This window comes from Eurytemora carolleeae, unplaced genomic scaffold, assembly GCF_000591075.1.
Source record: "Eurytemora carolleeae unplaced genomic scaffold, Eaff_2.0 scaffold14, whole genome shotgun sequence".
Taxonomy (NCBI): domain Eukaryota; kingdom Metazoa; phylum Arthropoda; class Copepoda; order Calanoida; family Temoridae; genus Eurytemora; species Eurytemora carolleeae.
The window spans coordinates 352,077-364,555 of NW_019396079.1; the positions used below are offsets into that span (position 1 = coordinate 352,077).

Sequence of the window (12,479 nt, forward strand, 5' to 3'; positions counted from 1 at the left end):
TTAGTGTCTCTATACTCCCCTTTAGTGTCTCTATACTTTAGTGTCTCTATACTCCCCTTTAGTGTCTCTATACTCCCCTTTAGTGTCTTTATACTCCCCTTTAGTGTTTCTATACTCCCCTTTAGTTTATTGCAGTACCTTTTATAGTTAAATGTATAATCAATGAAAGAACCGTACAGTTCTCTGTATTGTCCTCACCGTTTCAATAGTCTCCTTTAGCAATATCCATTCCTCTTTTAAGTTTACTATAGTCTCAATGGATGACTTTGTAGCCAGATGTATTGCCCTGTGTATTGTTTTTCGTAACTTTTTTCGGTTTTACAAAAAAATATCATTTCATTTTAGAAAAAAAAGATCGTTTTTGAAAACGAACCACTCGTTTTGAACTTTTAAAAAACGAAAACTATCATTGATCGTTTTTAAAACGACCGTTTCGTTTTTCGTTTTTTCTTCGTCGTTTTTATAAAGAAACACTTGTTTCTTTGAAGTGAAAACGATCTATTCCTTGTGTATTGATAGTTTTGGAATATAAAATGTTAATGGTTATGTTTGAGAATTCATTCATCAATTTTTCAAATTAAAGGTGGCAAAAATATGATGTTGGAAAATATGAATTTTAGGCGAGTAATCAATTCCCTTAAAATTAAAAATCACTCTTTTTTCCCCGTTTTCTAATATTCTCTTTGCGCTGGTTTTACTAAAAAACACTTGGGTAACACCTTTTTAAAACTAAAAAAATGCAAACTTCTGTAAAGTCGTTTTTAAATCACTATACCGGGACCTTCCTTAATTTTAGCTTGTATCCCCTTCCACCAATGTTGGGTATATTAGAAATATAATCGGGATTTACAAATCAAAGAGATTTTGCTGAATCAGTGAAATTAAACACGTAAATGTAACAAAATATCACTAATCAATCAGTACACATATTTTAAACTTACTTATTGTATATATTGTGTAAACAGCAAACTGCACTAAATACGATTAACCCCAAAAAAGGTTAATATTTATAATTTACGCTTGTATAATGAAATGTGGAAATCATGGCAAATGTCATTTTCTTTATTTCTTTAGTTTAAGAATATGGCAGATAACTCTGAAATTTGTAATTGAAATAACTGATATACATATGTGAAAAGAATGTTCAGGATAATCTAAATAATTGAATCAGTTACAAATACAAAATCCTTACGCAATAAATGGAAAGAAGACGACAATAACTCCCTTGTTTTCGGGTTACCACGTTTTAACACTTCGTGTAATTGACATTTTATGTAAGAAACATTTTTTATAATAAACGTTCATTACTATTAAAATAAATGAGAAGAATTTACACATTTCTTCATATTAACCCTATCCTATTGCAGGGGCATACGAGGGCTTTTGTTTAGGGGGGGGGGCACAATTTGCGCGCGTAAGCGCGCCAAAAACATTGTGCTCCCTCCCTTAAAAACCCCTTTTTTGAATGATACTATAACTAAAAGTATATAGTCAATAAGACTCAGTCCCGAAAATGGATAGGATCGGCTCGAACGGTGCATCCTGATCAACACTGTTATGGTCGGCACCTCCCAGCTTATCATGGCCCACAACTGGCTCATCAGAACTCAAAATTCCAAACCTTTTAGCTGATAAATTATTTTCTTGTCTCGTTTAACAAACTTTCCTAAAATGATCATCCTAGGTTTTAATGAGGCTCGTACTTCGATTGGAGTTATTTAAATAATTATGGGAATGGAACTTTGGTTAAATTATTTAAGTAAATATAAAATTACAAATTCTCAGTTAAAATTGGGCGCCCTTTGAAATTTACGAGTATGTTATGGTGCATCATTTTTATTGTTCATAATGTTTTTTTAAATAACTATTTTAGAGGAAAGAATTATTTTTTTTTGGAGGGGGGGAAATAAGTTAAGCAGTTTACATTAAAAGGATCGTCATTATTTCAATTTATACTTAAATGTAAAGTTTTGCATGACGTCGCTGGATTTTTGAAAATCCAATTTCAGTTCACTAAACTTATTATTAAAAAAACGTAATAACTGTTGAGACTTTAATGCTTTGGCATGGAAGACTGACCGTATAGTTGTGGCTCATGGCTGCCGGAAGACAAAAAAAAATATGTGGCATGGAAGGGGAAAATGCTGTGGCTTATGGCCGCCTGCTTTCCCCCGCTCATCTGATTTGGGGAAGTGTGATATATGCCCCTAGTCCAACTTTACAAGGCCAGTTCATTAAAGAAAAATTAGACCTCTGACTTTAATGGCAAGGGTGCTAGGGTAGAGTAGGGAGGTTTGTAAAGAGTTGAGAAATTGCGCCGGTACAATGTTAAAAATATCTTTTTCGTTTGACAAATATTGACATGTGTCACATGATATCACATTCATTTTTCAAGGGCTTTACAAATAGATCTGTAAAAGTTATGGACTATTTTTACTTGAAACACATGCTTAAAAAAATGTGCCAAATTGTTTTAAAAGTATGAAGTTGAAAAATCTAAGAAGTTTGAGCCTTCTAGTGTTGCTTTGAAATTAGGCATTTGATCTATTCCCATTTTACTATACATAATATGTACAATTGCTGCGCGCACGCACGTATGTATGCCTGGATCCTGAGTATAGCTTCAGTAAGGCTTAAACCAACCATGGACGCTGATGTAAACTTACTTTGATTTCTTTCTTAATAGATGACATTCGTGTAAGTAATTATATGAAATCATTATAAAAATTGTTCTTATCAATGTTATATTAGGGGAAATCATAAGTTATTTTTGGAGGGGGAAATCATAAGTTATTTTTGGAGGGGAAATCATAAATTATTTTTGGAGGGGAAATCATAAATTATTTTTGGAGGGGAAATCATAAGCTATTTTTGGAGGGGAAATCATAAGTTATTTTTGGAGGGGGAAATCATAAGTTATTTTTGGAGGGGGAAATCAGGAGTTGTTTTTGGAGGGGAAATCATAAGTTATTTGCTTATGTACAGGGTTATCCACAAATCTAACGACAACCTGCAACTTTTCCAATTTAATGATTTAAAGGTGGATTTATTTCTCTTTTCTCTTAATAATGGGATACTTGAAAAATAAAGAAATACGTTTAAAGCTGTGTAGGGAACCATGAATGTTATTGAAAAATTACCATCTTCTCGGCCGTATAAAAAAATAACAAAAAAATATTTATTTTGTAACATTTAATCCCTTGATATCGTTACAATCCCAGACATAAACCCTAGGGAAATCAAGATCAATCGTTGCCCCCCCATCTTTGAGGGTTAATGCAAGACTTCACTTTCATTCCCAGTACCAGTTCATAATTCACCCAAACCTCTCTTCTTGTGTATAATATTATCTCTCAAGGTCTTGAATAAGTGGGTGGTTTAACATTACACATTTTATTGGTACAAATATATCTGTTAATATCTGTTTATATTAAACCATATTCCATATATTTGTGGAGTCCCTCAGCGGTAAAACAAGCCTCCACTAACTCTTATATGAGGAAGAGTCCCTCAGCAGTGAAGCAAGTCTCCCCTAACTCGTATATATGAAGAGTCCCTCAGCGGTTAAGCAAGTCTCCACTAACTCCTATATAGGAAGAGTCCCTCAGTGGTAAAGCAAGTCTTCACTAACTCCTATATATGAAGAGTCCCTCAGCGGTAAAGCAAGTCTCCACTAACTCCTATATAGGAAGAGTCCCTCAGCGGTAAATCAAGTCTCCACTAACTCCTATATATGAAGAGTCCCTTAGCGGTTAAGCAAGTCTCCACTAACTCCTATATAGGAAGAGTCCCCCAGCGGTAAAGCAAGTCTTCACTAACTCCTATATATGAAGAGTCCCTCAGCGGTAAAGCAAATCTCCACTAACTCCTATATATGAAGAGTCCCTCAGTGGTTAAGCAAGTCTCCACTGACTCTTATATATGGAGAGTCCCTCAGTGCTTAGGCAAGTCCCCACTGGCCCTTATGTAGGAAGAGTCCCTCGGTAGTTAATCTGAGCCTCTGTTCCCTACTGGGCTAGATGTGGTCTCAGCTGATCCTTCTATAGATAATAAAACTGGTGATCTCCTGATCAATCCTAGCTATCTATCAATCTGCTACAGACCTATGATCTTCTCCTGTGATACTTGTAACTGGTGATTTATGATCATCCTAGTTCTCTGTCAATCTGCTGTAGATCTATGATCTCATACTTGCAGTTCTCCTGTGATTCATATAGCTGGTGATCTTTGTGATCCACCCTAGCTCTCTATCAATCTGCTCTGGATCTCTAGTCTCCACAGTATCTGCAGTATCCTCAATATCTGCAGTATCCACAGTATCTGCAGTATCCACAGTATCTGCAGCAGTATCCTCCATATCTGCAGTGTCCACAATATCTGCAGTATCCTCCATATCTGCAGTATCTGCAATATCTGCAGTATCCTCATTATCTGTAGTCTGCTCTGCATCTCTGTTGATCTACTGTCTGCTCTATATCTCTGTGATCTGTTGGATGCTCTGCATCTCGATTGATCTCCCATCTACTTGATATCTCCTTGATCTGTAGGATGCTCCGCATCTCTGTTGATCTCCCATCTAATTGTTATCTCCTTGATCTGTAGGATGCTCTGCATCTCGGTTGATCTACTTGATAGATCCTCATGATCTCCTTTCACCTGGATTCATTGGCCTGTAATATCTTCTGAGTCCACAGTGTTTCTAACCATAGAAACACCTGGAATATTAGAGGGTTTAGGGAGTTGAACCAGCTGTATAGAGGTGGAACTACATTGCTCTGATTCTATTATCCATTCTATAGTTCCAGCAATCCTCGGAGCCTCTAGTGTTTCTAACCATAGGAACACCTGGGATATCAGAGTGTGTAGGTAGTTGAACCAGCTGTATAGAGGTGGAACTATATTGCTCTGATTCCACTGTCTGCTCTATAGCTCCAGTGTTTCTAACCATAGAAACATCTGGAGTATTAGATTATGTGGGTAGTTGAACCAGCTGTACTGAGGTGGAACCACATATCTCTGATTCTACTGTAAACTTGAGATATCTATCTCATCAATGGTTTATTCCTCTGATCTGTTGTAACCTGAGATATCTGCCTCATCAATGGTTTATTGTATTCCTGAAGATATGATCATGTAAGATATAATCATGTAAGTCCACATGCTGTAAGCCTTCTGAGAGCTGTCCATGAAGTGCCCGTCCCCCAGCCTTGGTTGAACAAACGGAGCTTGGCTCATACGTCTGTTCTATTCAAGGATCTGGGGTGCACTGTTGAATCTTAATGAATCAGTTCAGGTTAACTACTCCGCATTCATTAAAAGAACAAAGAGATAAAGGTGTGAGGCTTTAAATATTACAATTTACATATTTTTACAATTTCACAAACATCAAAAAGCTTTTGGACACACTCATACAATTTTTATAATACTTAATATCCATAAGACTTCCCTGGAGTCCTGCGTTCATCGGAGTATATTGTTTAGGCTAGATTCTACGGACTATATTGTCTTTTTAGGCTGGGTTCTGCAGAGTATATTGTTGTTTAGGATTTATTCTTACGGAGTATATTGTTGTTTAGCATTTATTCTATTGGAGTATATTGTTGTTTAGGCTGGTTTCTACAGAGTATATTGTTGTTTAAGTTGTGTTCTACGGAGTATATTGTTGTTTAGGCTGGTTTCTACGGAGTATATTGTTGTTTAGCATTTATTCTTACGGAGTATATTGTTGTTTAGCATTTATTCTATTGGAATATATTGTTGTTTAAGTTGTGTTCTACGGAGTATATTGTTGTTTAGCATTTATTCTATTGGAGTATATTGTTGTTTAGCATTTATTCTTACGGAGTATATTGTTGTTTAGCATTTATTCTTACGGAGTATATTGTTGTTTAGCATTTATTCTTATGGAGTATATTGTTGTTTAGCATTTATTCTTACGGAGTATATTGTTGTTTAGCATTTATTCTTACGGAGTATATTGTTGTTTAGCATTTATTCTTACGGAGTATATTGTTGTTTAGCATTTATTCTTACGGAGTATATTGTTGTTTAGGCTGGTTTCTACAGAGTATATTGTTGTTTAGGATGGGTTCTACGGAGTATAATATTGTTGTTTACGCTGGTTTCTACGGAGTATTTTGCTATTTAGGTTGCGTTCTAAGAAGCATATTGTTGTTTAGGCTGGGTTCTACGGAGTATATGCTGAGGTAGCCGGCCTAAGAACGTGGGTTAACGGACAGTTTGCTAACAATGGTGGAGCAACTTTGTGCGCAGGAGTTTAGTTTTTTTAGTAATTTAGATTTTATTTAAAGTATTGTTTTTTCTTAGTTTTGCTGGTAATAGCAAACTTATTGTTTAAAGTTGTTATGATGTTATATTTTGTTTTATGCCATTTTTTATTGTACCTGGGTTTATTTTGGAAGGGTGTCAGTGTGTAAGATCTAGTACACCTTTAATTAAGCTTAAAAGAATATCGTTCTTGATTTTAAATGTGTTGTCAATAGTAAGATATTTATAATCGTCATGATATATTAGCAATTTTGCTAGATGTCCATATCTTTAAATGACAAATAAACTATGTTAAAAAAAACTATTTGTAGAGGCTAAGATTATCATAAATGATTATTAAGATTATTTTGATTATTTTTACACTTTTCATGGACGGAAAACTGGAAAAATCCAGAAATTTAAGAAATCCAAAGTTTTGTTTAATCACCGACTATGTCTCGGAGTCCAGGCCAGGGAGCAAGGAATAGAAGGGAGAGACAACTGACGCGGTTCGCCCTACCATATGATTATACATGCTTTGCAGACGGTACTCCATTTTATATCGAGCTGTTTGGTTTCTTTAGTAGGGCCCCACAGGAAAAATATGTATTGGCGAAACTGGTCAAAGAAAATTGAGCCAATACATATTTTTCCTGTGGGGCCCTACTAAAGAAACCAAACAGCTCGATATAAAATGGAGTACCGTCTGCAAAGCATGTATAATCATATGGTAGGGCGAACCGCGTCAGTTGTCTCTCCCTTCTATTCCTTGCTCCCTGGTCCAGGCTTAACTGAAGATCTTCACAAGTTCACATAGATACAGGGTGTCTCAATAAACATGGGAATTAAATGACGACTTCTATATCGTATTTGTTCCAAGAGGGATTATTTTATGAATAATATTTTGTAGTATCACAGTTAAAACATTTAACATCGAAAACTCTCAGTCTCGGGATTTCCAAAATGTGGTCTACCATTTTTCACCTTTAAAATTGACTAAGATATTAGAAAATTTGTCCTTATTACAGTTAATGAAAATTCAACAAAACTGTTACAATGTTTAATATCTCCGTCAATTTTAAAGATAAAAAGAAGGTAGACCAAATTATGGAAAGCTCAGTAAACGCTTAATATTTTTTTGATGCAATTTATGGCATTTATCAATTAACGGAGTTCAAAGACGATTTTCAAGTCGTCTCTCAATTCCCATGTTTATTGGGTCACCCTGTAGATAAACCTTAACTTTTCACGGTGGGAAGGTGAAATGCTGTCTTTGGTGAATTTAGGAGATGAGTTATGAGAAATCTCAAGGGAATAATTACTTTATGCCTGGAGCCGAACTTAAAGAATTTAAACCTCGCCACTAAACCTCCAAAAAATCTCGAAGTACACTGAATACAATTTTAGGTGGAACCAACAATGTTTAAGCCGCGTCTCTTAAGACGCGGCTCAATTCGGTTTTTGTTCTTTTTAAGTTTGTCCACTGGATATCGAGTTTGGCCGCCGAATTCCTTTAGACTAAGACCATTAAAAAACAATTCCCAGCTCTGTCTGATGTCTTAAAGTTACAAACAGAGCGAATAAAAATAGTTTTGTCATCTCCAATAGGATACATTTACAGAACGTTCCATCATATCATATTAGATTATCTACAAGCTTCAACGTCAAAATACGCACATACAAGGATTTCATGCAAGGAAAGTTATTTCAGAGGTATACGCATCTTTCGTACTGCAGTGTACTGTCACTGGGCGGTAATGTAAACACAAGACGGATGTCGAAACCTGACATGGGATCCATCTTTCGCATAAATAATCAATGAAATATTCTGGTCATAGGAAATATTATGTTAATTATCAAAATTATCAAAATTCAATGCTTTTAACCTCCTCGGATACCAAACGAACACTGGGGCATCTATTCTTGTTTACAAATTCCGCCCAGAGAGAACTGGCTTCAACATGTACGTATAGTATTCGCAACTGCAATTAACTTTCCTTGCATTACATTCTTACGCACATAATACTCGAAAACTCTATTTTCCGTATTTAAATCTGTATGTATTGAAAATTGGCAGTAATGCAATAATATTATCAAAATTCGTTTGAACAGAAGCAAGACTTGTTTTAAGAACTTCAACTGAAAGATTAAAACACTGGATGCATCTCATTGAACCCAAGGAAGTTACGTGCGCATGCCGCATTGAATTACAGCTACAGAGAGAGAGTCTGTTCTAGCTGCGGCGCTCGGCCCAAAAAGTGTCTTAACCCAGCCTAACCCTTAATTATATACTAATCTCTCTCATTTTTGTAATTAAACGCGGCAGGCGCACGTAAATTCCTAGGGCCGCTGCCTATTACATTGGTGCAGATACAAGCTGTTTTTAATAATTATGTATAACCAATGTGTTAAAAATATAGCTTCATAAAAAGCGACTTACGAGACTTTTGAATTATTGGGGAAATAACTTGGGTTTGTTTTTAGGAGATTTGGAATTTTAAAAGGCACCAAAAAAATACTGCGAACTTCCAACATTTCGAAATTATATTCCTTAAAAGTTTGCTTTTCAAATCAAACTTTCATACTTTGTAATATTTTTATACCAAGAGCAAATTTAAGGGAAAACCTTGCCAAAAAAACGTTTGTTTTAAGCATATATTTCCTCTAAAGGTCTTTAGCAGAGTGAAAGAAAAATCAAAAGTTTAAATAACCAAAAAATTAATATTTTTATTATGAATTTTTAAAACCACGTTTGTTATATCATGTTTTACGGCAATTTGAAAATTTTTTAGAGGTGAATATTAAAAAGTAAATACAGCGCATCTCTTGTTGCATGGAGGCCATGGAAGGTCTCTAGATTTTAGAGATAAATATTAAATACAGCGCATCTCCAGAAGGTCCCTAGATTTTAGAAATAAAAAGTAAATACAACGCATCTCCAGAAGGTCCCTAGATTTTAGAGATAAAAAGTAAATACAGCGCATCTCCAGAAGGTCCCTAGATTTTAGAGATAAAATGTAATTACAGCGCATCTCCAGAAGGTCCCTAGATTTTAGAGATAAATAGTAAATACAGCGCATCCCCAGAAGGTCCCTAGATTTTAGAGATTAAAAGTAAATACAGTGCATCTCCGGAAGGTCCCTAGATTTTAGAGATAAATAGTAAATACAGCGCATCTCCAGAAGGTCGCTTGATTTTAGGCATACAGCCCCTTTACGCTAAAATTGCACGCAAGATTGAAATCCTATATGTTTTAAAACAAAACTCCTCTATTCGAAGAGCTATTCAGAAGAAGAAAAAGACTAAGAATTTCTAATATGTAATCAGACAAATTTGTGCATAAAATCAGTATGAAATTTATAGAATTACAAAACACATGTCTAAAATTTAAATTCATTTATTAAATGATACAGACTATTATCTAACATATATTGTTATGTATAAAAATAAGTTTATGTACAAATATATAAAAATATCACAACGTTATTCCACTACAGTGAGACCCAGAAAACTGAGGAATAAGAAGAAAGCTTTAGAGCCGTTATCGGTGTATTTAATGTTGTAAATGGAGAAAGCAGTTTTAACAGTAGCTTGAAAATGGATTTAAGTGATGTGGATCTGTGTACACTGCATAAGTGTTGTGTTGTGTTGAGAGGCCAATTTAAAATAATAAGTGAGTCGTCTTCCTATTCCACTGTTTTACGAGTTTCATTGTATAATCTAGAACGGTGATAAACGTACAGGGTTTTGTCATAGTTTTACAGAGGCCTTTCATAAAAACAATTTGAATTCGTAAAAAAATATTGAGTAAAATTTTCATATTCATATGCAAATATATATATAATACACTCGAGCTTATTTGAACATTTTTATCATCAGTGGTGCTTGGCGTAACCTAGAATCTGGGACCGAGGAAATCATCCAAACCATGGACAGAATTATTGAAAAACTTTAAAAACAATCTAAAATTAATTGTCATATTTTGATCGCCATTTAAAATTATTATCAGTGCTAATATTTATTATGAATATAATTTAGCGCCATGTTGGGTCATTTTTATTGTCTAATTTGGCGCTTTTTAAGGTCAAAATCAAAGCATTATCTTTGACAAATTTGAAAGCGCCAATTTAACCAATAAACAGGCGTTATCTTGATATCTTGCCATCGAGTTGGGTCATTAGACACTGTTCTATCCAATTCATCACATTCATGTTTTAAGCTCCTTCCAAGGATGATACTCCAGGGTTGAATGTTAACCAAAACACTCCTGGGATGAGTAGGTAAAATAAAGAAATCCATCTTCATCCGCAAACTTCTGATGCAAGGAGACCATTGGTGACGTTAGACTAGGAACAGTTCTGTAATAGAAATAAACAATTAGTTTTCTTTAATTCTACATATATAGTCTTAATACATCTCATTTTGATGTGGATCCGGATCCTTAGTTCCTCCGTCCCGGAAAAAATAGATCTTGATCTAGTTCATAAATATTTCTGGCAGTTATGGATGATATTTTGCCACTTGTATCCTTGGATTTGCATGATTTTGCGGATCCGGATACAGGGGATAAAATGGATCCGGATACAGGGGATAAAATGGATCCGGATCCAAGCGCTGCAGTTTATCATATTTTTTAAAGAACCCAACAGAATGAAATAAGTTTTTGAAACAAACTTAAAATCCCTATATCTGTGCAACCCAATGTCGTAGATCTTAGATATTTCAAACTATGAATCCTGTTTGACCAAAAAGTCTAAGTTCGAAATATAAAAGGTTTACATCATCTGGTTTTGAAGATATAGGGATTAGAAAATATTAGATTGTGGCAAAAACTCAGTTCCTTTAGCACAAAATTTAGATAAAAATAGTTTTCTAAAGGTCACATTTTTATAAAGACCTTTTCAGGACAAAGAAGTAAAGTCAAATTGATGCCACAAAAATTAAAATAAAATCCTCACCTTCCGTTTACAAGAAGAAAAAACTCTCTGCCGGGGGGAAGGTTTAACCTTTGCTTTAGAACTACAGACAACTGCAATGTAGTCATCTCTACAGGCACCAACCACTTAACCTACAACAAGGAGTTCGTCAAGGAGTTTATAAAGGGGCTTATCATGGAGTCTATCAGTGAGTTTATCAAGGTGTTTATCATGAAGTTTATAAAGGAGTTTATCAAGTAGTTTATAAAGGAGTTTATCAAGAAGTTTATAAAGGAGTTTATAAAGGAGTTTATCAAGTAGTTTATAAAGAAGTTTATTAAGTAGTTTATTAAGTATTTTGCCAAGAAATTAATTAAAGAGTTTATCAAGTTGTTGAGAATCTTTTTTGAAATATTTGTTTCTACATAAAATGGCCCTATAGTTCAAGTTTTACCTTATCTATTTCCCCGATATATTTTTCTCTGCGAAATCGTTCAACAATCAATGGTACTTTGCTCGGATATCTAAAAAAAATACCATTTATAATATTTTTAAAGCTTTTGTTTTTTTAGTGGACTATATTATGATATTTATAAATCATCAGATACAGTATTTGTATCGTGTACTTGAAGGTAGGTGGTGGTTTACTGGGTACGGAAGAAGTGTTGGGTTATGAAGGTTCTAGAACAGGTGATGTAGAACTTGAACCACTGGACTGAAGACTCCATCATAATTATCTACTCAGAGCAACTCATTTAATTGTTATTGAGGAATTTGTATTTCCAATTATTGTTCGAGGCATTTAAAGAATGTTCAAGCAATATTGGAATATCATATCATATCAGTCCCCCTTCTCCCGATCTTAAACGGTGATCATCATCTCTTCTTCTATATTATCCTTCATGAATCAGGACTTGCAAGAGTTCATAGAAAAAGTGGTTAAATGAAAGGTTTGAAAATCGCAGTAAAAAAATTATTAATTTCAACTGAAGAAAAATTGTTTTTAAAAGATGGAAAGTTTTTGGAAATTGAGAAAGAAAAAAGTATAACTTAATAATAATAATAATGGAAAATTCTTTAAACCGTGCAATGGAAAATGGGATTTGAAAATAGGAGAAAGATAAGATAATGGAAAATTGGATTTGGAAATAGGAGAAAGAAAAAAGAATGGATGATTAACATAATGGAAATTTGATTTGGAAATAGGAGAAAGATAAGAAAATGAATGATAAACATAATGGAAAATTGGATTTGGAAATAGGAGAAAGATAAGAGAATGGATGATTAACATAATGG

General features: G+C 34.3%; 1 protein-coding gene across 3 annotated transcripts in view; it reads right to left on the reverse strand.

Moving 5' to 3' along the window:
• Nucleotides 1–9,648: 9,648 nt before the first annotated feature.
• Nucleotides 9,649–12,479, reverse strand: part of LOC111715980 (microtubule-associated proteins 1A/1B light chain 3A) — an 8,027-nt gene continuing 5,196 nt past the window's right edge. Inside the window, exons 2-5 of one of the 3 annotated variants that reach the window (XR_002768369.1) lie at nucleotides 11,638–11,707; nucleotides 11,226–11,335; nucleotides 9,971–10,625; nucleotides 9,649–9,758 (exon numbers count right to left, since the gene is read on the reverse strand). Coding sequence is in view for 1 of the 3 variants with exons in the window: in XM_023491389.1 (XP_023347157.1) it covers nucleotides 10,520–10,625; nucleotides 11,226–11,335; nucleotides 11,638–11,707 (286 nt within the window). In the remaining 2 variants the exon portion in view is untranslated. Of the gene's footprint in view, nucleotides 10,626–11,225; nucleotides 11,336–11,637; nucleotides 11,708–12,479 lie in introns of all 3 variants that reach the window. The other 2 variants (XR_002768368.1, XM_023491389.1) reach the window with 2 other exon arrangements.